Source organism: Phaenicophaeus curvirostris, chromosome 5 (genome assembly GCF_032191515.1).
Source record: "Phaenicophaeus curvirostris isolate KB17595 chromosome 5, BPBGC_Pcur_1.0, whole genome shotgun sequence".
NCBI classification, from domain to species: Eukaryota; Metazoa; Chordata; class Aves; order Cuculiformes; family Cuculidae; genus Phaenicophaeus; species Phaenicophaeus curvirostris.
This window is the reverse complement of record NC_091396.1, coordinates 264099-284658: the sequence shown is the minus strand read 5'-3', so window position 1 is coordinate 284658 and position 20560 is coordinate 264099. Positions and strand designations below refer to the sequence as shown.

Sequence of the window (20560 nt, the reverse complement as noted above, 5' to 3'; positions counted from 1 at the left end):
TCCCCGCACACCAAAGGCTCGAAACGGCCCCAGATGCTGTCGGAGAGGGGGTGGGGGGCGCGGCGGGGGTGGGGGCGGCGGGGTGAGGCGCGGCTACTCGGGGCGTTACGGTAGCGCCGCGGCGGGGAGCGGGGCCGGGGCCGGCATGGAGCGCGGCGCGGGGCGGCGGCTGCTGGCGGCGGGTGGGGGCGGAGGGCCGGGAGGGGGGTCTGTGTGGGGCTGAGGGGGTGGGAAAGGGCCCCAGGGGGCAGGATCAGACCCTATGAGGGGCGGGAGGGGGCGCGGAGGGGCAGAATCGGATCCTGTGCGGGGTCTGAAGGGAGGGGTAAGGGGTAGGAGAGGGTCCTGAGGGGTGGGAGAGGGACCTGAAGGGGGTGAGGGGCAGGAGCGGGTCCTGAGGGGGGAGCTGAGGGGCAGGAGAGGGCTCCGAGGAGCAGCAGTGTGGCCTGAGGGGGGCTGAGCGGCAGGATCGGACTCTAAGCGGGGTCTAAGGGGCAGAAGTCGATCCTGAGGGGGCAGCACTGGACCCTAAGCAGGGGCTGTGGGGTGGGAGAGGGTCCTGAGGGGGGATGAGGGGCAAGAGGGGTCCCTGAGGGGCAGCGTTGGACCCTTAGCGGGAGCTGAGAGTCAGAAGAAAGCCCTGAGAGGGGAGATAAGTGGCAGGAGGGGACGCTGAGGGGCAGAAGTGGACCCTGAGGGGGGATGGAGGGGCAGGAGAGACCCCACCACCGCGTTGCTGTCCCCCAGTTCTCCCCACACGCCCCCATTCCCCACTCTCCGCTTTCCCACAGCGTGGAGGAGCCTGTGGGAGCGCGGCCCCAGGCCCGGCGGCTGCAATGGGGTCTCGGGGATCCCGGCCTGGCTCTCCCCTCGCCCTGCAGACAGAGGAGGAACAGCCGGCTCCGGAGCAGGGAGGTACAGCTGCCTGGCTTCACGCGCCCCTTGGTGCCCGCCGCGCTGCCGGAGGGAAGGAACCAGCGATTGCAATGGAAGACGGGATGGAGGACGTCACCCCTCCTGTCTCACCAGGCGGATGGGTTGCAGTCTCCATGGTCTGGGAGCTCGAGGAGTAGGGAAATCGCCAGAGGAATCAGAGTTGTGTTGGCCGGGGTGAGCTTAGCTCCTGGGAACCTGGTGGGGCGAGGACAGAGCCATGTTCTTGCAGGACTGGGTCAGCACTTACAGCTCAGTAATTGCTCCTTGTCAAGTGCTGATATCCAGAACTCCCTTGGTTCCCCACATTCATAGAATCATGGAATGGTTTGGGTTGGAAGGGACCTCAAAGCCCCTCCAGTCCCACCCCTGCCACGGGCAGGGACACCTCCCACTGGATCAGGGGCTCCAAGCCCCATCCAGCCTGGCCTGGAACACTGCCAGGGATTCCTCGGAGCGCTCTCAGCAGGACTGGGTGCTAGCACTGAGCCAGGAGAGCTCTCTGTGGAATCCATGGGGTGGGCTCTTCCCCACAAGCAGCTTCCAGCCAAAGCCACTGTCCATACTCGACCTCTCCTGCTTTCTCCCCATTCCCAGCAGGAGCCAGGGATCCCGGTCCTTCTCGCTGTCTGCTGCTGCCAGAGCCGTTCTGGGAACGGGCCAGTGGGGAGGAGACGGTGGGAAGCAGAAGCTCTCCCTGCGGGATGTGGCAGAGCTAATTCGGAAGAAGGAGTGTCGCCGGGTGGTGGTGATGGCTGGCGCAGGGATCAGCACACCTAGTGGCATCCCGGATTTCAGGTAACACCTCCCTCTTTCTATTTGTGCTTTCTCAGTGCTGGGAGGGCTTGGATCTTCAGCTCGGACAACACCAGTGCCTGCTGCTCCTCTGATCCCTTTGTTTTATTTATCCATGCCAGCCTAGACTGGGCATAGGCATTTCCATGCCTTCTCCAGTCAAAGGCATCGCCGCTCAGGCTCTGGGTCCCCAGGAGTTCAGGATGGTGAAGCCATTCCTGCTGCTTGGCCCTGTGCCTGCTGCCCTCGGAGAGGAGCCGATGGGCCGTGGCGTGGGCTCAGGGTGCTGAGCCTGGCAGGGAGCTCTTCTTCACCCTTCCCTGCCTGTGTCCGCCCTGGGTGCCGGCGGAGCAGGGCTGCGGGCTGGTTCTCCTGCGTGGAGGCGGTTTTGGCTGCTCTCTTGACACCCAGCGCACAGCACAGAGCAGCCAGAGAGCACCGGGGGCCCAGCTGTCCGCTCCGTCCTGCGTGTGGGGTGGAGGCCTCTTGCCCTGCATTCCAACTCCAGCCCCGCTCCCCTCTCTTCGCAGGTCGCCGGGGAGTGGCCTCTACAGCAACCTGGAGCAGTACGACATCCCCTACCCTGAGGCCATCTTTGAACTGGCCTATTTCTTCGCCAACCCCAAGCCCTTCTTCACCTTGGCCAAGGAGCTCTACCCCGGCAACTACAGACCCAACTACGCCCACTACTTCCTGAGGCTCCTGCACGAGAAGGGGCAGCTCCTGCGCCTCTACACCCAGAACATAGATGGGCTGGAGAGGGGTGAGTTCTCCTTCCCTCAGGCACAGAGCCCCTGGAAGAGATGAGGGCGAGGAGGATGGGAGGCAGGGCTGGGGAAATCATGAAATTAGTTGGATTGGAGGGGACCTCAAACCCCTCCAGTCCTACACCCTGCCACGGGCAGGGACACCTCCCACTGGATCAGGGGCTCCAAGCCCCATCCAACCTGGCCCTGAACCCCTCCAGGGATGGGGCAGCCACCCCTGCTCTGGGCAACCTGGGCCAGGGCCTCCCCACCCTCACAGCAAAACATTTCTTCCTAAGAGCTCATCTCAATCTCCCCTCTTGCAGCTTCAAACCGTTCCCTCGTCCTATCCCTGCACTCCCTGAGAAAGAGCCCTCCCCAGCTTTCCTGTGGGCCGGGGAACATGGAGTTCCTGGTCCAATCGCCTCCTGCTGAGCTGCTCCTCTCCCATGCGCTGTGTTCCAGTTGCTGGGATCCCTCCCGATAAACTGGTGGAAGCCCACGGCACCTTTGCCACTGCCACGTGTACCGTCTGCCGAAGGAACTTCCCAGGAGAGAAATTCCGGGTGAGTTGTGGCAGGTGGGCACAGAGAGGCAACTCGGTGTACGTGGGAGAACCTGCCTGTGGGGCTAACGCTGTGCCTGCATGGCCTAGGGCTCTTCCTTAGAAAAGACCAGATCTGGGGCTGGATGCTCCTCCAAGGAGATGCCGTGGTTCTGTCCCTGCTTGAGCTGTTAATTAGCAGTGTTGGTGCTCTTGCTCCAGGGGAATTCATGGCAGACAGTGTCCCTCGCTGCCCCGTAACGAGCGGTGTTGGTGCTCTTGCTCCAGGGGGACGTCATGGCAGACAAGGTCCCTCGCTGCTCTGTCTGCACCGGGCTCGTCAAGCCTGACATCGTGTTCTTCGGCGAGGAGCTCCCGCAGCGCTTCTGGCTCCACCTGACTGACTTCCCCATGGCAGACCTGCTCTTCGTCATCGGGACGTCGCTGGAGGTCTGGGACCGAGGGAAAAACCCACTCACACGGAATAAAAGGCACACGGGGAACAGGCCTGAGGGGAATTGGGAGAAGAGGGAGGGCTTAGAGGAGCTGAGGTGGGTTATGGGGGTACAATTTGAGGTGGCAGAGTAAGAAGTGGGGTGCCTGCACTCTGAGAGCCCCTCCGACCCCTGGTGTGCTCCTGGTGAAGGTGATTGCCTGTCCCAAGAGAGGGGGTTTGTGGCTTCCTTCAGGAAGGCCACTGGATTCTTGGTGACATCCACGCCCTGCTCGCAGCTGGGAAGCTCATCCCGCGGTAGGAGAACTTTTCCAGCCATCCCAGTTCCACATGCAGCGCGTTCCCACCGCAGCAGCGGGGTGACGGGCGCTCTGTGTCCCTCGGGGTCACGTTCCTTTAGGTGGAGCCGTTTGCCAGCCTGGCAGGAGCCGTCCGCAGCTCCGTCCCCCGCATCCTGATCAACCGAGACCTCGTGGGCCCCTTCGCCTGGCAGCAGCGCTCCAAGGACGTGGCCCAGCTGGGGGACGTTGTCAGCGGCGTCGAAAAGCTGGTGGAGCTGCTGGGTTGGGCTGTGGAGATGGAAGCGCTCATCCAGAAGGAGAAAGAAAAGGTGAGAAGGGGCTCGGAGCCCCATCTCCTTCCCTCAGCCTCTTCATTCCATGCACTGGAATTATTCCAGGGGGAGCAGGTCTGTGCCTGCAGCCTGTGTTCAGGAAAAAGGGCCACAGGGAAGGGCAGGAAGGTTAAAGGATTGCAGTGACAGGCTGAGAGGGAACGGTTTTGAGCTGATAGAGGGGAGATGGAGATGAGATCTTAGGGAGAAATGTTTTCCTAGGAGAATGGGGAGGCCCTGGCCCAGGCTGCCCAGAGCAGGGGTGGCTGCCCCATCCCTGGAGGGGTTCAAGGCCAGGCTGGATGGGGCTTGGAGCCCCTGATCCAGTGGGAGGTGTCCCTGCCCATGGCAGGGGTGGGACTGGATGAGCTTTGAGGTCCCTCCCAACCGAAATGGTTCTGTGATTCTATGAAAATCCAGGCTCTGCTGTTTCGGAGCTAAGGTGCCATAGAACTGGTGCGCCGTGCTGCTGAGCGCAGGGATGCAGAAGGGAAGGATATGGATATGGATATGGATATGGATATGGATATGGATATGGATATGGATATGGATATGGCAGCCTCAGAGGAAACAGAGAGCAGGGAAAAAGCTGAGTTTTGGGCTGAGAGAGGGCACTTCAGGGCTTCCTCTTAGCAGCAACCCACTCGGTTACTGTAGGGCTTTGTCCTGATTTTCTCTGGTTGGATCCCAAACCAGAAGAGGCCCTCCAGAGGCAGGCAGGATTTCCTGGACCTGGAAGCAAGCAGCGAGGAAATCCCTCGTACCTGCATCCCACTAACCCAGTACAGTCCCGTCACCTGCATCCCACTAACCCAGTACAGTCCCGTACGCAGCAGAGGAATCTCCCTCACGTAGCTCTTTGGCATCCAGGCTGTCCTTGCTTTCCCCAGCTCATGGGTAGGAAGGAATGGGAATGATCAGCCTCAGCAGGGGATGTTGATTGGCCACCAACACCAGTTTGCGTCTGTCCAAGATCCATGAGTGGATGTTGGCGCTGGACACGGATGATGTGTCAGAGCTGGAGAGCCCACGCCGGGTGTGGGACATCAGTGTCCATCACTGCAGGGCTTGGAGGTTTCCAACACCCTGGCAAACGCCGTGTTCTCTTTCTGTTCCCAGCTGGATGCAAAAGGCCGGTAGCAGAGCCGGCTCCCAGTGGCTGGAGAGCGACGGGTACCTGGAGGAGGAGCCGGTGTGGTGCCCAGCATGGATCAGGGCAGGGAGCCGCGGAAGAGGCCAACAGCTCTGCAGCAGCAAAGCCATGTGGGACTGGAACGCTAGGGAGAGGGTGCTGGTGGCTCATCCTGGAAGCAGAGCAGAGGCCGGCACCCACGAGGGACAGGAGGACAAAGGGATCGGTGCCCAAATGCCAAGCTGCAAACTGGTTCTGGTTCTGCCCACTGAGTCTTTCTTACTGGAGACTTCAGAGCCGCTGCCAGAGCCCCTGAGCACCATTCCCTCCTTGTGCAGGTGCCACTTGGACCCCTCTCCTGGACCCTTGGAGGGTCTGGATAACAAGGAGCTGGAGCTGGAAACGCTGCACAGGTCAGGCCTTAGGGCAGGACAGTGTGGAGTGAGCTTTCCAGCTCCCCCACCAACGCCTCTCCCAGCTCCTCCTCAGCCACTCTGCTCCGGTCAGGGAACTCGCTTTAACGGTTGGACTCGGTGATCCGGTGGGTCTCTTCCAACCTGGTTATTCTGTGATTCTGTGATTCTGTGATCCCGATCCTTCGGCTGTTGTGGACTTGGAGTGATTATTCCTCAGGTGAAATTACTGCTGATTGAGGGGTGAAAGCTGTCATGGGGGGCTGCCCCCCAGCCTGTTCAGAAACCCTTCAGGGGGAAACTGCTCCCTATTCCCATTCAGGAACCCCTGGCAGGGGGAAACTACACCCCATTCCCGTTCTAGAACACCAGCTTGAGCTGCTGGAAGGTTTTTCAATCGGTCCAGTGCTAATTACTTTAAATTATTTACTAATAAAGATCTCTAACACTTTCACTGACATGCCCCAAGGGTTTTCTCTGAGCTCCACATGTTGCAGTGCTCTCCATGTGTCCCCCCTCCTCTGATTTTCTCAGCTTCCCCTTCCCGCCGTGCTGTTCTTCCCCCTGAGCCGGCCTGGAGCGGCCGCGTGGCTCAGCTCCGCAGGGACGTCCTGCCCTACCCCAGATGAGCCCCAGCCGATGGAATCAGTGCTCGGAAAGCCCAGGCTGTCTCCTCACTCGCCCCGAGCCATCATGTGTGAGGAATCGCCGCCACGTGCCCCATGTCAGGTTGTCTTTATTCTAGCATCGCTTGCATTCCTACTCGCGACGGGACAGCTGGAACACTGCTACAGGAGACGAACCGGACGATTTCCTTTAAAACAATCTTCTTTAAAAAGAAAAAAAAACAGAACCAAAGCCAGATCTAAGCCACAGCGAAGGGCAGGAGCGATGCCAGCGCCTGGTGTGAGAGGCAGCTGGGAGGGCAGGGGTGGAGGCAGCAGGCGGAGCGCAGGCTCTGCCCTTCGGAAGACGCAGAGCTGGGGCAAGGCTGGAGGCAGAAGCTGAACTCTGCGGGCACAGGGACATCGAGACCTCCACGTTTCCCTCCCTTGGCCCACGGGAATGCCAGAAGCTCCCCACAAAGGCTCCGTTCCCAGCCCGCAGCTCCCTCTGTCTCAGACACGCTCCCAGGCCTGCGTGCCCCTGGGTCCATGGCGCTCGCAGCCCCGCAGAGCACGTGTACAGCCGCCTCCTGCCGCGCCAGCACCGCTCCCAAAGCCGCCGTGAACGACCGCTCACCGTCTCCTGTGGCCTCAGCTTCCCGACAGCGTTGCCGGGAGCAGCTTCCCCACGCAGCCGGGCACAGCAGCTGCACACACGTGAGATGCTCTGCAGGCCGGGGATGGTGTGACAGAGATCCTCCCGTCCCCGCTTCTGCTCAAACATCACCTATTTAAAATCAAAATCCTACTGGGAAGTCCTGGAAGCAACGTGGAGTGTGAAATCCTCAAGGCTGCCGAGAGGTGACCGAGGTGGAGCCAGGCCATGAAGACGCTCTGGAAGGAGAGGTGGTTATGGAGCTGGGAAGGAGGCAGGAGGTGTTCCTTGTGGCCTGCGAGGGGTCCAGGCTGGATCCAGATCCCGCAGGGAGGGTTCTGGCCCAGTTCGAGCCTCCGGGCGCAGCGCCAGTTCCGGAGGGAGAGCGGACGGAGGCTCCCCAGCTCTCCAAGGCCGGGGGGCAAGAGGTCGGGATCAGTCCAGGCCCAGGTCAGAGTCGGAGGACGACCGCTCGTCAGCCATGTCGCGGATGGCGTTCTCCATGGGGGCCAGGTTGCCGCTCGGCGTGATGCCCATGGGCTGGATCACCTGCTCTCTGCAGCCAGGGAGGAACAGGGAAGGAAACGCGAGGTTGCAGGGATGCGGGGCTCGAGGGAGCCACCCCAACGCAGCCACGAACCGCCCTGCCCACCACCGAGAACCCCATTTTAGAAGCCAGGGCAGCAGGCTTAAAGCCTCCAGCACTCTGAGGCAGGGGCTGGAAGCACCATCCATTTTCATGTTCCCTGGAAAAAGGCTGAGGTTTAGGGCCCTGTTCTCAGTGTTCAGGAATCCCAGAGGAAAACCAGTGCCAAGCATCAGCCTTCCTCTCCCTAACACACAATGGGAATCCCTGCAGGAACCGCGCTGCCCTTCTCCCTCCCCCTGGGTGCTCAAATCCACTGGCAAAGCCTGCGCTGCTCCAGGGAAATCCTTCCCCCAGCTCAGGGAAATCCTCCATGTGTCTCCCCGACTCCCTCTCACATCCCTTAGTCAGTGGTGGCCTCAGGAATGCGCTCAAGGAAAGGTCTGAACTGGAAGCGCTCACGTTGACAGGAACAAACACAGGTTTGCAGTACCTGGACAACTTGTCAAACATGTTGACTAATTTCATGGCTTCATATTCCTTCTGCTCTTCTGTCATCCCTTCCATGGGGTTGGGAAGTTTCTCCTCAACGCGTCCCGTCACGGGGTTAATGCTGCGGAAAGAACAGAGGGAGATGAAGCAGAGGAGGGAGAAAAGGGCATTTAAAACCCTCCTGTGCTTGCACAGAGCAGAGGAATGCGACGGTAGGGCTGGTGGTCAGGGCTGCTTGTCTCATTGGTCCCAAGTTCTACCACAGTGTGATGTGGTGTTTCCGAACTCCTGTACGTCTGACGCACAGGCATCCGCCCTCACCCATCCCTCCCTTCCCTCTGCCGTGGGCAGCACCCCCATCCTGCCAATCCCAGGTGGCAACTTCATAGATTCATAGAATCACAGAATAACCAGGTTGGAAGAGACCCACCGGGTCATCGAGTCCAACCATTCCCATCGATCACTAACCCATGTCCCTCAGCACCTCGTCCACCCGTCCCTTAAACCCCTCCAGGGAAGGGGACTCAACCCCCTCCCTGGGCAGCCTCTGCCAGGCTTCTTCCCAGGCTTCTTCCCGGGGAAGAAGGCGTAGCAAGAGCGGAGCAGATTTCTTTACTTGGGCTTTGCCTCCTTGTACTCCTCAGTGTCCGTGTCCTCATCTTCCGAGTACTCTCCCTCTTCCCGGCCACCAGCCATGAGGCCTCGTGCTGCCAGGAGCCCCGCCGCATTCCCATAGCCCGTGTACTTCACAAAGCGCGACACTGCCGGAGAGGGGAGAGAGACCACCCTGTGCTTCCCCTCCATCTGCTCCCGCGTGTCCCACAGCGACACCGGGGCAAGGCCACGGAGACCCGGAATGCCGATGCCTCTTTGACCCCTGCGGCAGGGAGCGAGGCCCCGGCACTACAGACCAGGAAGGGCAGGGATAACACCCTGGGATGAGGTCTGCACACAGACCAGGCTGCGTGCGGGGTGATGGGGTGTCCCAGCAGAGCTTTCCACTCTCTTCTGACAGCAGAGACAGTGACTCCTTCCCACAGAGCACCTGGATGCTCTCTGCTTTTCCTTTCTCAGTGTATCCAGCCCAAGGGGAGGCAGGAATTCCTGCTGGCTGCCAGGGGTCACCCACCCCACGCTCTCCAGCCTGGCTGGAGGCCACACTCCAGGATTCCCCGTCCCTGAGGTGCACAGGGAGCCCCTGCAGCTCACCACTCTCCTTGCAGAGCACAAAGAGGAACTCTGCCGCGCAGTGCTTCACGTCAGTGTCGATGTGAGTCATCAAGCGCACCAGCTTGTTCCGCAGCGAGTTCCCCACCTCCGGCCGATTCCTGACGTCCCGGAGCGGTGGCAGCACCTACAGGGCCACAGTGAGGGCAGTCAGGGGAGCTGGAACAGCAGCGGCAGGTCAGAACACGGAGGGGTGGCCCACAAAGCAGCTAAAACAGGGCTAGGAACAGGAACGGGTTGCCCAGAGAAGCAGTGGCTGCCCCATCCCTGGAGGGGTTCCAGGCCAGGTTGGATGGGGCTTGGAGCCCCTGATCCAGTAGGAGGGGTCCCTGCCCAGGGCAGGGGTGGGAGTGGAGGGGCTTTGAGGCGCCTTCCGACCCAAAACATTCCATGATTCTATGAAAACCAATAAATCCACAAAGCACGTGGAAAAGCACGGTGGGCACCAACAGCCTCACCTGCTGCGTGTCAGAACCCAGCAGGGACAGAGGGGGTCTGGTTGGAGGTTTGCTGTGCTCCCGCGTCCTCCAAGCGGCACCATCCCACTCCTGCCTGGCCCTCAGCGTACCTTGGCCTTCAGGAACTTCCTCGTCTGGCGGTGGACACGGGCACTCTCAGTCAGCAGGTTCAGCACAGGGGTCAAACTCTCCTTCAGCTTGTGTCCCTGCAGAAGCACCACAAACAAACACCTCGTTGGTCACACCAAGGACGACCAGTTTGGCTCCTGCTGGAGAACAGGAGTATGGACAGGGAAACAGGAACCCAGCCCCTGCTACAGGAATTCCAGCGCTTCAGCACTCCAAATGGTTCTCCAAGCCCCACTCTGAGCCACAAAGTGCTAGAAAAAGTTATGTGGGGTATCCGGAGTGGAGAAGCACAGTGGTAAGATTTGGAGGCCCTTTGGAGTAACTCCAGAGGCTGAAATGCACAGCCAGCTTGGCAATAATGCAAGGATCCCACTGGATCGCTGCTGAGTTGAGCAGAATTCCACTCACCCAGTGAGCTTGGAAAACAAGTGGTGACAACATCACACAGCAGCCTCTCGACTCACCCTGTCGAGGCGTCGCTCCAGGAAATCCAGGAGGATGCTGACTGCATCCATGTTGACACCCATGTACTCGAGCGAGCCCGGCCGGACTTTTGGGGTCAGGAGGACATCCAGACACTTCAGGGGCAGGTTGCCCAGGAGGTTCACTGTGTGACTAAAGGTATGAAAGAGACAAGAACACAGCGTCAGGGATCTCTGCTCACAGAGGTTCTTCTGCCACCCAGAAATGAAGGTTCATTAATGGCATGAGGAAGAGGCCAAGGAGATGATCCAAGAGCTGGAGGAGCTCAAGGCCAGGTTGGATGGGGCTTGGAGCCCCTGATCCCGTGGGAGGTGTCCCTGCCCATGGCAGGGGTGGGACTGGATGGGCTTTGAGGTCCCTTCCAGCCCAAACCATTCCATGATTCTATGAACTTCCAGGAGTGTGAGGACCCTGAGATCCAAGCTGCTCTTGGGCCGCATCCCAAGCTTCTCACACCACTAAAAGGGAAATTAAACTGCGTTTTGGGTGGCTGAACTATTTTCTGGGAGTCTGAAGAGACTCATTGACAACCGAGAAACCAAGGATCTTCGGGTTTTTCCTGGGGACAGGACAATGTCCCTGCCCAAAGCTGACACCTTGTGGCCACCGAAGCTCAGCAGTGTCACACGCAATTTCTCATCAAGAGACACACAGTTAATTAAGGACTCTCTAATTAAAGCACCAAACATCTGCTCTGGCAAGCGGTGTGCTGATGTGGGTGGCACTGCCACGAAGGCCTGATATCAATATTGAAGATTAATACTGAAAATCAATATTGCAGGGTATTGAGTGGTACCCTTGGGCTCAGGGAGGCTCAGAGCCAACGCTTCCTCCTGTGGATCAGGCCGTGGCCCCCTTGCAAGTGACACGACTGTGCCAGGGCAGGGCCATTCCAGAGCTCCAGAAGCACCAGGGCCAAACCAGAACCCAGCCAGCAACCTTGGCAATCACCAAATGAACAAGGTTGCCAGTGCCGAGGCTGGGCAGGATCTGCCCTGGGGAGACTCGTTTCTGCTGGGGCTCTCGACCCTGTTACCCGACAGTGACCTGTGGAATTCCTCCGTCCGGTCCTCTCCGTCGGCAGAGATCATCAGGCAGTGGCGCAGGAGGGCACCCAGGTGCCGGTACAGCGCGGCATCTTCCTGGTCCCCAAAGAGAGAGCGAAAGCCTCCATCAGGACAGGGGACCCCACGCACCCCAGAGCCTGCTGTCCCAGCAGCATCCAGCCCATCCCACCCTCCAGTGGCTGTTCCAGCAGAAGCAGCCTTCCCATTCCCCTCTGGAAGTCAATCCACAGCCTTCCTGCCACCTGATACCTTCCCCTCACTCCACAGCACCGAGTCAGGGGCTGGAAGAGGCCCCAGAACCAGCCCATGGATCAGCTGGAGATGTTCTCCATCCCACCACCCTTTGGCCTTGTCCAGGTGAAGCACTAATAGGCCACACTCGGAAGGGAGTTACCTTCCAGTACAGAAAGGGGCTACGGGAAAGCTGGGGAGGGGCTCTGGATCAGGGAGAGCACGGACAAGACAAGGGGAATGGTGTGAAGCTGCAAGAGGGGAGATGGAGATGAGATCCTAGGCAGAAATGTTTTGCTGAGAGGCTGGGGAGGCCCTGGCCCGGCCTGCCCAGAGCAGGGGTGGCTGCCCCATCCCTGGAGGGGTTCAAGGCCAGGCTGGATGGGGCTTGGAGCCCCTGATGCAGTGGGAGGTGTCCCTGCCCATGGCAGGGGTGGGACTGGATGGGCTTTGAGGTCCCTTCCAACCCAAACCATTCCAGGATTCTAGGATTACCTAGGGACTCTGCTCTCCTACTTGCACAATGAATCACATTGCTAGAAGGGAAAATACACAACTTTTAAACTTAAATGCTCTAAAAGCCTTAAGGTTTAAGAATGCACTGGACAGAGGCAGCGCTCTGGGGAGGAAGGTCGGGACACAGAAGTTTCTGATCCCCTTACGTGTACCCAGGGCTGCAGGAGGGCCAGTACGGAACACCAGGAACCGGAGGAGAAGCCAGCAGTCAAAGCACAGCCTGGAGATACGCGGATGCCACATCTTGGGACACCTTACCTCATCCACCTCCCTCTTGCTGGAATCAAAGGTGATGTTGAAGAGCACTTTCAGGATCTCCATGGCTCGCTCCGTCTCCTGCCAAGGCAAAGGCGGGAGAGGTCCCTCCTCGGTGGCAACTTCGTAGGGGTCCATCCACTTCACACCCAGCGTCAGCTCCAAGGTGTCCGTCATCAGGCTGATGCCCCGGAGCTCCTGGGCAAGCTGCTGCCGGATGTCGACCCTCAGCGCCGTCAGCAGGAAGAGAAGACGCAGGTCGAAGAACTTGACCTCGTGAGGAAGGCTCCCCTCGTTGTACAGTTTGATGCGCTTGGCCAGCCCCACCACCAGCCGGGCTTCGGCCGTCAGCTCCTGCGCCCTGGGGCTGCTGAAGACAATGTTGCAGAGGCATTTGAGAGATTCCAGGATGACATCCAAGTCTGGCACTTCCCGGATAAGCTCCTCCGAGTAGTCAATGCCGGCGTGCCTGGAGAGGGTCTTCAGGCCTTCCTTGGTGGTGAACGGGTCGAGGCAGTGTTTGTCCCGGGAGAGGATGCGGATGCTCTCCAGACACGTCACCTGGCAGGATGGCTGGAGCTCCCTCTCCAAGAACTTGATCAGCAGCTGGGCCATTTTCTGTGCGGTTGGAAACAAGGAACACTCGTGCGGTAACACATCAGAGCACTTCCCACCACCCTGTCCTGCTCCGCACACGGCACGGGGGGTGGAACTGGATGGGCTTTAAGGTCCTTTCTAACTCAAACCATTCCATGACTCTGTGATGAAGTAATCCCACAATCACACCCTGGGGAAGTGAGAAAGTACAAGGCATTTCCCTGCTCCTTCCATACGAGGAGACAGAGACACGGGAGCTATGGGCACAGCCATAAGTATCCCAAGCCTCTGGGTGGCCAGGGTTAGAATCATAGAATAGTTTGGCTTGGAAGGGACCTTAAAGACCTTCTAGTTCCAACCCCCCTGCCATGGGCAGGGACACACGCTATACCCCGTGGGAGGAAGAGAGCAAAGAGGACACCCACCTTCCGCTCTTCCCGCTCTTCATCGTCAAAGGTGAAGCACTGAGATTTCTACGGGTGCGAAACAAAATCAATCAGAACAAGTAGTAGGTTAAAAATCCATAAATCATGTCCCCCAGCCAGAGGAGGGGTGCTCGGCTGGGAAGCAGCAGGTCCAAAAACACACTGCAAACAAGCCCCCTCCTCAGAACCATGCACAGGCTGTGACACCACAGCAGGAGAAACCAGCGGCTCAGTGCTCTTTGTGGGCTCCTGTCACCTCACTCATGGATTTTTGCCATCCCTGTGTTTTTGCTTTAGCTGTCCTGGCCATCCAAAAGTGTGTGTGTATGGAATAGCAAAGCAGAACATATCCCCCAAAACTGCAAACGGTACTGTCAGTTTTCACAGTGACAAACAATGCAAGCGAGTTGCTCGGCTTCTCTGTGGTTTCATAATCCATTTGATTTGCTCTGTTTCTTTCAGAGAGGGTAGCCAACACCTGACGTTCCCACACGGTCCCTGCGCTCCATGCCCCGACCGAGGCTCCAGCTGGAGGAATCCCACCCAAATCCCTGTGGGTTGGTGCCTCAGGCCCACACCACATCCAGCTCCACTTGCACCCCGAGTCCCTCCAGCACCACGGCTGCTGCGGGTGCTGTAAACCCTGCGGATCATCTCCACCAGGGACCTGCTCCTCCTTCGCTCGGATCTCCCCGGCGCAGATCTGACTGCTGCCAGGTGCCACACGCTCTCCCTCGTCCAGAACATCCACAGGTTTCCCTCCGGATTCCCACCCACTCCTGAGTGGTGCAGAATGAGTCACGGGGAGCCGCAGGGCTCGGCAGAAACCCTCAGGAGGGAATTCCCCTGACAACCAGAGCCCATTCCAAAAGGGATTTACCCCACAGATAATCTCTTGCCTCTTTAAGGCTTGAAATGCTTTCAGCTCTGCTTCCCAACCACTCCTTTTTGATATTCCATATTGCTTCTTACTGTCAGCTTCCAGATCTGGCACTGGTATCAGATTCCAGAAGCCCATCGCTGGCCGCCTCTAATGGTCTTTTACTTGCAAATCACGACAACCATTCCACCTGCAGCTCAGGCTGGTAACCTCCAAGCTTTCCTTAATGGCAAAGCTCCTCCTGCTACTGCACACAGAGGCCTATTTCCCTGCCAGGTTTTACTTGGGATCTGGATGACGATAACTACAATAATGATGATGATAACAATGATAATGATGAAGATTAATAATAATAATAATAGAAATCCCTTCTCTACGCTTTCCTTCCAGCACACAAAGGAACCAAGACAGAGCGAGGCTGTGAGGCTGCATCCTAGCAAAACTCCAAGCAATAAGGTATCTGCACAACCAAGCAGCTTGTAGTGTTACGGCAGCAGCACGCAGGCAGACGTGCTCCGAGGAGCCAGAATGGATGGCACAGGAATTCCCAGCGCAGCCAACCTGCTTCCAGGCTGGCAAAGAGCCTCCACCGCCAGCAGGCACAGGCACGGTGTTCACTCACCTCCCGGTTGTAGATCTGAAGCACCCTGAGAACCGTGTCCTGCTCGCCGCTTTCCACACTGGCGACCACGCTCCTCAGCTCCATTACTGCAGCAGCTCAGCTCCAGCTGGAGGTGATGCCAGGAGGAGCGGGATTCCAGGGCTGCTGGATCGCAGCGATGCAAAAGGCCCTCAACACACAGCGAGCTGAGAGAGAGAGAAAGGGGTGGGGAAAGGAAAACAGCACAAAATCCCCCGTGAGGTTGCTCACGCTGCTGCATCCATAGAAGCCGAACAGATGGACAACCCCAGTAAAACCAGCATCCAGGTTCCTCTCTCTCCCGCTAATCCTCTTTTTCCTCTCTTTGCTTTTCCATGTTTAATATCTGCCCTCCTGGTAAAGCACTCCGAGAAAGCATCCCCCCCCTCCCCAGCCAGGGATTAGCACGGAGCAGATGACAGCCGCTCCCCAAAATAGCTCCCTGCCTCCTCCTCCTCCCCGCTGCCCTGATTCCTGCTGCCGCACGGAGGCAAATAAACACATCCAGAAACATTCCCGGGAGTGAAAAGGGCTGGAGAGGGAAACAGATGGGGAGGAAAGCATCCTCCTGGCTGGAGGCAGAGCTACCTTTCCAGTTGGAGGAGAAGAGGAGGTGACGAGGGGTCTGATCCGGGTGGTCTTGGTCTGGGCGGTCAGCGCATTGGATCACGGCATAGGGCTGGACAGACAGACAGACGGACACCACGGCTCGGGGCTCAGCACCGCTGTGGGAGAGAACGCGCTCCTTGGAAAGCCGTACACAGCGGATGCGTGGGGGACGGGGCTGTTTTAGACACAGGGGCACGTTTCACAGCCACGTGGGAGAACAACTCCCAGTGGTGGAAAATCCAGGAGAACCGAGTTGTGTCCATGATGGGAGCATCCCTGCGGAACAGCTGAGCCGGGACAAGAGCCAGGCCCCGTTTCGGGGTTAAAGGGAACCCCCTCCTGCCCCACACAGCCCAGGGGAGCCGGGAAGCAGGTCGGGGGGAGCCGGGAAATGGGCCTGGGAAAAGCAGGGAAGTGGCATCGGGAAGAACTGACAAGTGGGATCAGGAAGAGCTGAGAAGGCTTGAGAGGGGAGTTGGGAAGTGGTTTGGGAAGAGATGGAAAACAGGGCTGGGAAGAGAGCCAGGAAGCGGGGATGGCAAGAGCTGGGAAGAGCTGGGAAGCAGGGCTGGGAAGAGAATTAGGAAGCAGGGTTGGGAAGAGAGCTAGGAAGCGGGTATGGGAAGAACTGGGAAGCAGGATGGGGAAAAGAAATGGGAAGCAGGGATGGGAAGAGCTGGGAAGCAGGGTCGGGAAGAGAGCTGGGAAGCAGGGATGGGAAGAGCTGGGAAGCAGGATGGGGAAAAGAAATAGGAAGCAGGGATGGGAAGAGCTGGGAAGCAGGGTCGGGAAGAAAGCCAGGAAGTGGGGATGCAAAGAGCTGGGAAGAGCCAGGAAACAGGGTTGGGAAGAGAGCTAGGAAGCAGGGATGGGAAGGGATGGGAAGAGCCGGGAAGCAGGGTCGGGAATAGAGCTATGAAGTGGGGATGGGAAGAGCTGGGAAGAGCCAGGAAATAGGGTCGGGAAGAGAGCTAGGAAGCAGGGATAGGAAGGGATGGGAAGAGCTGGGAAGCAGGGTCGGGAATAGAGCTATGAAGTGGGGATGGGAAGAGCTGGGAAGAGCCAGGAAACAGGGTCGGGAAGAGAGCTAGGAAGTGGGGATGGGAAGGGATGGGAAGAGCTGGAAAGTGGGGTTGGGAATAGAGCTATGAAGTGGGGATGAGAAGAGCTGGGAAGAGCCAAGAAGTGGGTTAGGAAGAGCCGGGAAGTGGGGATGGGAAGAGCCGGGAAGAGCTGGGAAGTGGGTCGGGAAGCAGGGCAGGGAAGAGAGGGCCGGGGAGAGCCGGGAAGAGCCGGGAAGCGGGTCTGGAAGAGCCGGGGAGCGGGTCGGGGAGCGGGTCGGGGAGCGGGGCAGGGCAGGGAGGGCCGGGGAGAGCCGGGAGGGGCCCCCGGCCGCCCGTTACCGTGGGCCCAGCCGGCCCCGCGCCGCCCGGCGGAACGGGAAGGGGCGGCGGCTCCGCGGCTCCGCCCGGCGGGAGCCCAGGGAGGGTGAGGGGCCCGGGGGGCCGGGATGGCGCCTCGGAGCGTGGGCATGGGGGCCCCTCAGTGACAGGGGAGGGGGACCCCAGGGCGAGGGGGGAGGAGGACCCCAGACTGGGGTGAGGGGGGCCCCAAAGTGAGAGACTGGGGGGCCCCAAAGTCAGGGGATGGGATCCCCCAGAGGGAGAGACTGGGGGGCCCCAAAGTCAGAGGTCAGGGTTCCCAAACCGAGGGGTGAGAGGGATCCTAAAGTGACAGGTGAGGGGGACCCGAAAGGGAGGGGTGAAAGGGACCCTAAAGTGACAAGTGATGGGGACCCGAAAGTGAGAGGCTGGGGTCCCTAAAGTGTGGGGCTTGGGGTCCCCGAAGTGTGGGGCTGGAAGGCCCCAAACTGAGGGGTGAGGAGCTGGGAATCCCAAGGTGAGGGGGACCCCAAAGTGAGAGACTGGGAGACCACAAAGTGTGGGGCTGGGGACCCTAAAGTGACAGGTGAGGGGGACCCTAAAGTGAGGGGCTGGGGTCCCTAAAGGGAGGGATTGGGGATCCCCAAAGTCAGAGGTCAGTGTTCCCAAAGTGAGAGGCTGGAGACCCTAAAGTGACAGGTGAGGGGGACCCTAAAGTGTGAGGTGAGGGGGACCCTAAAGTCTGAGGTGAGAGTCTCCAAAGTGAGGGATAGGGGTCCCCCAAGTGAGGAGTGAGGGGGACCCTAAAGTGTGAGGTGAGAGTCTCCAAAGTGAGGGATAGGGGTCCCCCAAGTGAGGAGTGAAAGGGACCCCAAAGTGAGGGACTGGGGTCCTCAAAGGGTGGGGTTGGAGGGCCTCAGAGTGAGGGGCTGTGGACCCTAAAGTGACAGGTGAGGGGGACCCAAAACAGAGGGGCTGGGGTCCCCAAAGGGTGGGTCTGGCCGTCGTGGCAAGGAGGGCACCAGCCAGACGAGGTGGACGCCGCACTGTGAGCAGGGATGCTGGTCCTGGGCCAGGTAGAACTGTCTGCTCTCTTTGTCCAGGCCGGAGTCCGAGCACCATGGAGGATCTGCTGGATGTGGAGAACAAGCGGATGGCGGACAGCCTCGCCACCAAGGTCACCCGGCTGAAGGCGGTGAGTGGCCGGCACTGCGGCGAGGAAACGACCAGCAGCGCTTATCCAGCCTGTTCACACAGGGGGTTTGCGGGAGACGTGACGCAGAGGGGTTCCCACGCATTCCCGACTCCTCATTGTGGTGATCCAGCGGGTGACGGTCACTTGTGGGACACCAGGGATGGCTACGTGGATTTCCACGTCCCTTTGGTGGTTCGGTGACGTCGCCTCACGGGGACAGTGTGGTTTTGTGGCACTCGGGGGAGGAGGTTTGGGTGCAGAAAGGAAGAAAAAAGCTGCATGGAGGAGTGTTGTGATGCGCTGCTCCTTGGATAAAAGGTGCAGTAGAAGGGCAGGGGAATTGGGTTTGAAAATTGGTTTCTGTGTAAGTGTCCGTGGTCTGGGCAATCCCAACCACAGACGCAGGGTGGGAGGAGAATGGATTAGGACCGGCCCTGAGGAAAAGGACTTGGGGTGTTAGTGGGTGAGAAGCTGGACATGAACCAGCAAAATGCACTCAGAAATCAACTGTGTCCTGGGCTGCATCCATGCTTTCCGAAGGTGCATTCCCAGTTTTAGCAGCAGTAGGGCACGTGCAGGGCTTTAAGTTGGTTAACACCCATTTCCTCACTGCGCAGCTGGCTCTGGATATCGACAAGGATGCTGAGGAGCAGAACCGGTACCTGGATGGCATGGTAAGGCGCTGGTGGGATGGAAAGAGCCGTTCCCAGTCAGCAGAGCCAGGTAGATCCCAGCGGGTGGTTTAGGAATGAGGGAATGGGACTCAGCCCATTTCCAGCGCAGGGATGTGAGGAGGAGATCCCATAACCCCGGTGCTTGGAGAGCCCCTTCTGTGTGTGCCAGGTGATGTAGAGCCAGCGTGTAGAAGCCAGAGGAAAGGGAATTGTGTGGAAATGGGCTGAGCCAGAGGTGGGAGCTCAGCTTGGAAGCACAATAACAGTGTGTGTGGACAGCAATGGGAACTGCATGGGTTCCATGGAGCAGCCTGGCAGCAAGGCCTGTGCCGCATTTTAGGAATGGGAGGCAGCTCCGGTTGTGTTTGGAACAGGCCTTCCCTGTCCTTTCTGTGTCTCTGCTTTGAGCAGGGCGGGAATGGCGCCGCTCCTGGAGCCCGAGGGCTGGGGAGGACCTGAGGGAGACGGGATGGGTGCGGAGACAGGCAGCGACTGTGCAGCTCCAGGTTCAAAGCCAGGGAGTCGGAGATTCTGCATGGATACCCTCGTCCATGTATAATGCCTCCATTTTCACTTGCTTCCCCTTCCAGGATTCGGATTTCCTGAGTGTGACTGGCCTGCTGAGCGGCAGTGTGAAGCGTTTCTCCACCATGGCGCGCTCCGGCAGGGATAACCGCAAGGTGCTCTGCTGGGTTTCAGTGGGACTGGTCGTTGTTTTCTTCATCCTCTACTTCCTGGTGTCTAAAGCAGGGACCTGAGCCTGGCGCTCCGCAGGCTTTTCCAACAAAGCCGGGACGGCTGCCGGACTCACTGGGCGCCTCTTTCGCTCCACGCGTGGGGCAGGCTGGGATCTGCCAGGCACTTGCCAAACCGCTTTCCCTTCGGCCAGCATTCCGCTGTTCCACGCTCCGACGTCTCTAGACCTTGAGTGTACTTCATTCCAGGTGGATTTCCACATCCAACATGATTTCAGTGTTGTTAAATACTGGCAGCTTTATCTGTCACCTCGTCGCCTGCATCTCGTGGCCCGGTTTAGGGGCCGCTTTCACGTGACCGCCCGTGCTGATGCCTGGGGCTCGGCTCCTGCTGGGCTGTGGGTGGTGATCGGAGTCACATCGGTGCTCCCAGGTTTAATAAACCCGCCGAGAACTGGGAGTTTCCCCTCGGAATTCCTAATTTCTATTAGAAATGCCTTCATCCTTGAGCTGTCCCAGATCCAGCTCCATAAACGGCTTGTGGTGTCTGTACCAAACTGCTAATTCAAACCGGATTAGGGGTCCTTTCTCCCGCATTTGTTCTGGATGCTGATTTATGGGATTCAGAAGCAGGAATGTGACGTACATCCAGTGTGGCCACTCAGTGCCAGGCCCCAGCCTTCCCTGATATCCCAGTGTCCCTGGGCTGTAATGCAATCCTGCTGCTTTGGAACGGGATCAGCGGTGCGTCCGGATCGTGGTGCGCTCCGGCTGGGTCTGTGAGGAGCGGGAGAGGAGCAGGGCTCTGTGGAAATGCTGGCTTGGTTGTCTCTGTTGTCCTCCTGGGTGAATCTGGTCTGATTTACAGACCTGCGTGGCCTCCCAGCCCCTTCCCCCGCGATCCCAAGTGGCTCCGTTGGGCCGTGGATCCGGCACAAGGGAAAGGCCCGGCTGCATTTGGTTACTTTGGCCCCTGGTGTTGGAGCAGTTGGGAAGGTGCGGATGGAGGAGAAGCTCCGGGGCAGCGCTCACAGGGTCACACGCATTGCTGGAGCGATCCCAGGGTCAGTGCCGGGGTTATGGGATTGATCCCAGGATCGGTCACAGGGTTATGGGATCGATCACGGGG

General features: G+C 59.0%; 3 protein-coding genes across 6 annotated transcripts; 2 read left to right on the top strand and 1 right to left on the bottom strand.

Moving 5' to 3' along the window:
• The first annotated feature begins 140 nt into the window (after positions 1 to 140).
• On the top strand, positions 141 to 5369 carry SIRT3 (sirtuin 3). Of its 3 annotated transcripts, none has more exons than XM_069857165.1 (8): positions 141 to 182; positions 792 to 915; positions 1534 to 1731; positions 2259 to 2491; positions 2940 to 3040; positions 3307 to 3468; positions 3873 to 4082; positions 5205 to 5369. In XM_069857165.1, the coding sequence occupies exons 1-8, from the start codon at positions 146 to 148 to the stop codon at positions 5223 to 5225; spliced, it is 1086 nt and encodes a 361-aa protein (XP_069713266.1). In that variant the 5' UTR covers positions 141 to 145; the 3' UTR covers positions 5226 to 5369. The 3 variants fall into 3 exon arrangements, with proteins under 3 accessions (XP_069713266.1, XP_069713265.1, XP_069713267.1); XM_069857164.1 differs by having other exon boundaries at positions 1531 to 1731; XM_069857166.1 differs by lacking the exon at positions 3307 to 3468 and having other exon boundaries at positions 1531 to 1731.
• Positions 5370 to 6349: 980 nt separating this feature from the next.
• RIC8A (RIC8 guanine nucleotide exchange factor A) lies at positions 6350 to 16923 on the bottom strand. Of its 2 annotated transcripts, XM_069857160.1 has the most exons (12): positions 16889 to 16923; positions 15465 to 15601; positions 14859 to 15043; positions 13357 to 13404; positions 12338 to 12952; positions 11313 to 11407; positions 10247 to 10397; positions 9764 to 9859; positions 9178 to 9322; positions 8585 to 8729; positions 7970 to 8089; positions 6350 to 7446 (listed from the first exon to the last, which is right to left on the bottom strand). In XM_069857160.1, exons 3-12 carry the CDS (start codon positions 14940 to 14942, stop codon positions 7326 to 7328), a joined length of 1620 nt encoding a protein of 539 aa, XP_069713261.1. In that variant the 5' UTR covers positions 14943 to 15043; positions 15465 to 15601; positions 16889 to 16923; the 3' UTR covers positions 6350 to 7325. The 2 variants fall into 2 exon arrangements, with proteins under 2 accessions (XP_069713261.1, XP_069713263.1); XM_069857162.1 differs by lacking the exon at positions 16889 to 16923 and having other exon boundaries at positions 15465 to 16784.
• A 171-nt stretch (positions 16924 to 17094) lies between these two features.
• Positions 17095 to 19719, top strand: BET1L (Bet1 golgi vesicular membrane trafficking protein like). The gene is made up of 4 exons (XM_069857167.1): positions 17095 to 17222; positions 17971 to 18062; positions 18680 to 18736; positions 19327 to 19719. The coding sequence occupies exons 1-4, from the start codon at positions 17132 to 17134 to the stop codon at positions 19492 to 19494; spliced, it is 408 nt and encodes a 135-aa protein (XP_069713268.1). The 5' UTR covers positions 17095 to 17131; the 3' UTR covers positions 19495 to 19719.
• The last annotated feature ends 841 nt before the right edge of the window (positions 19720 to 20560 follow it).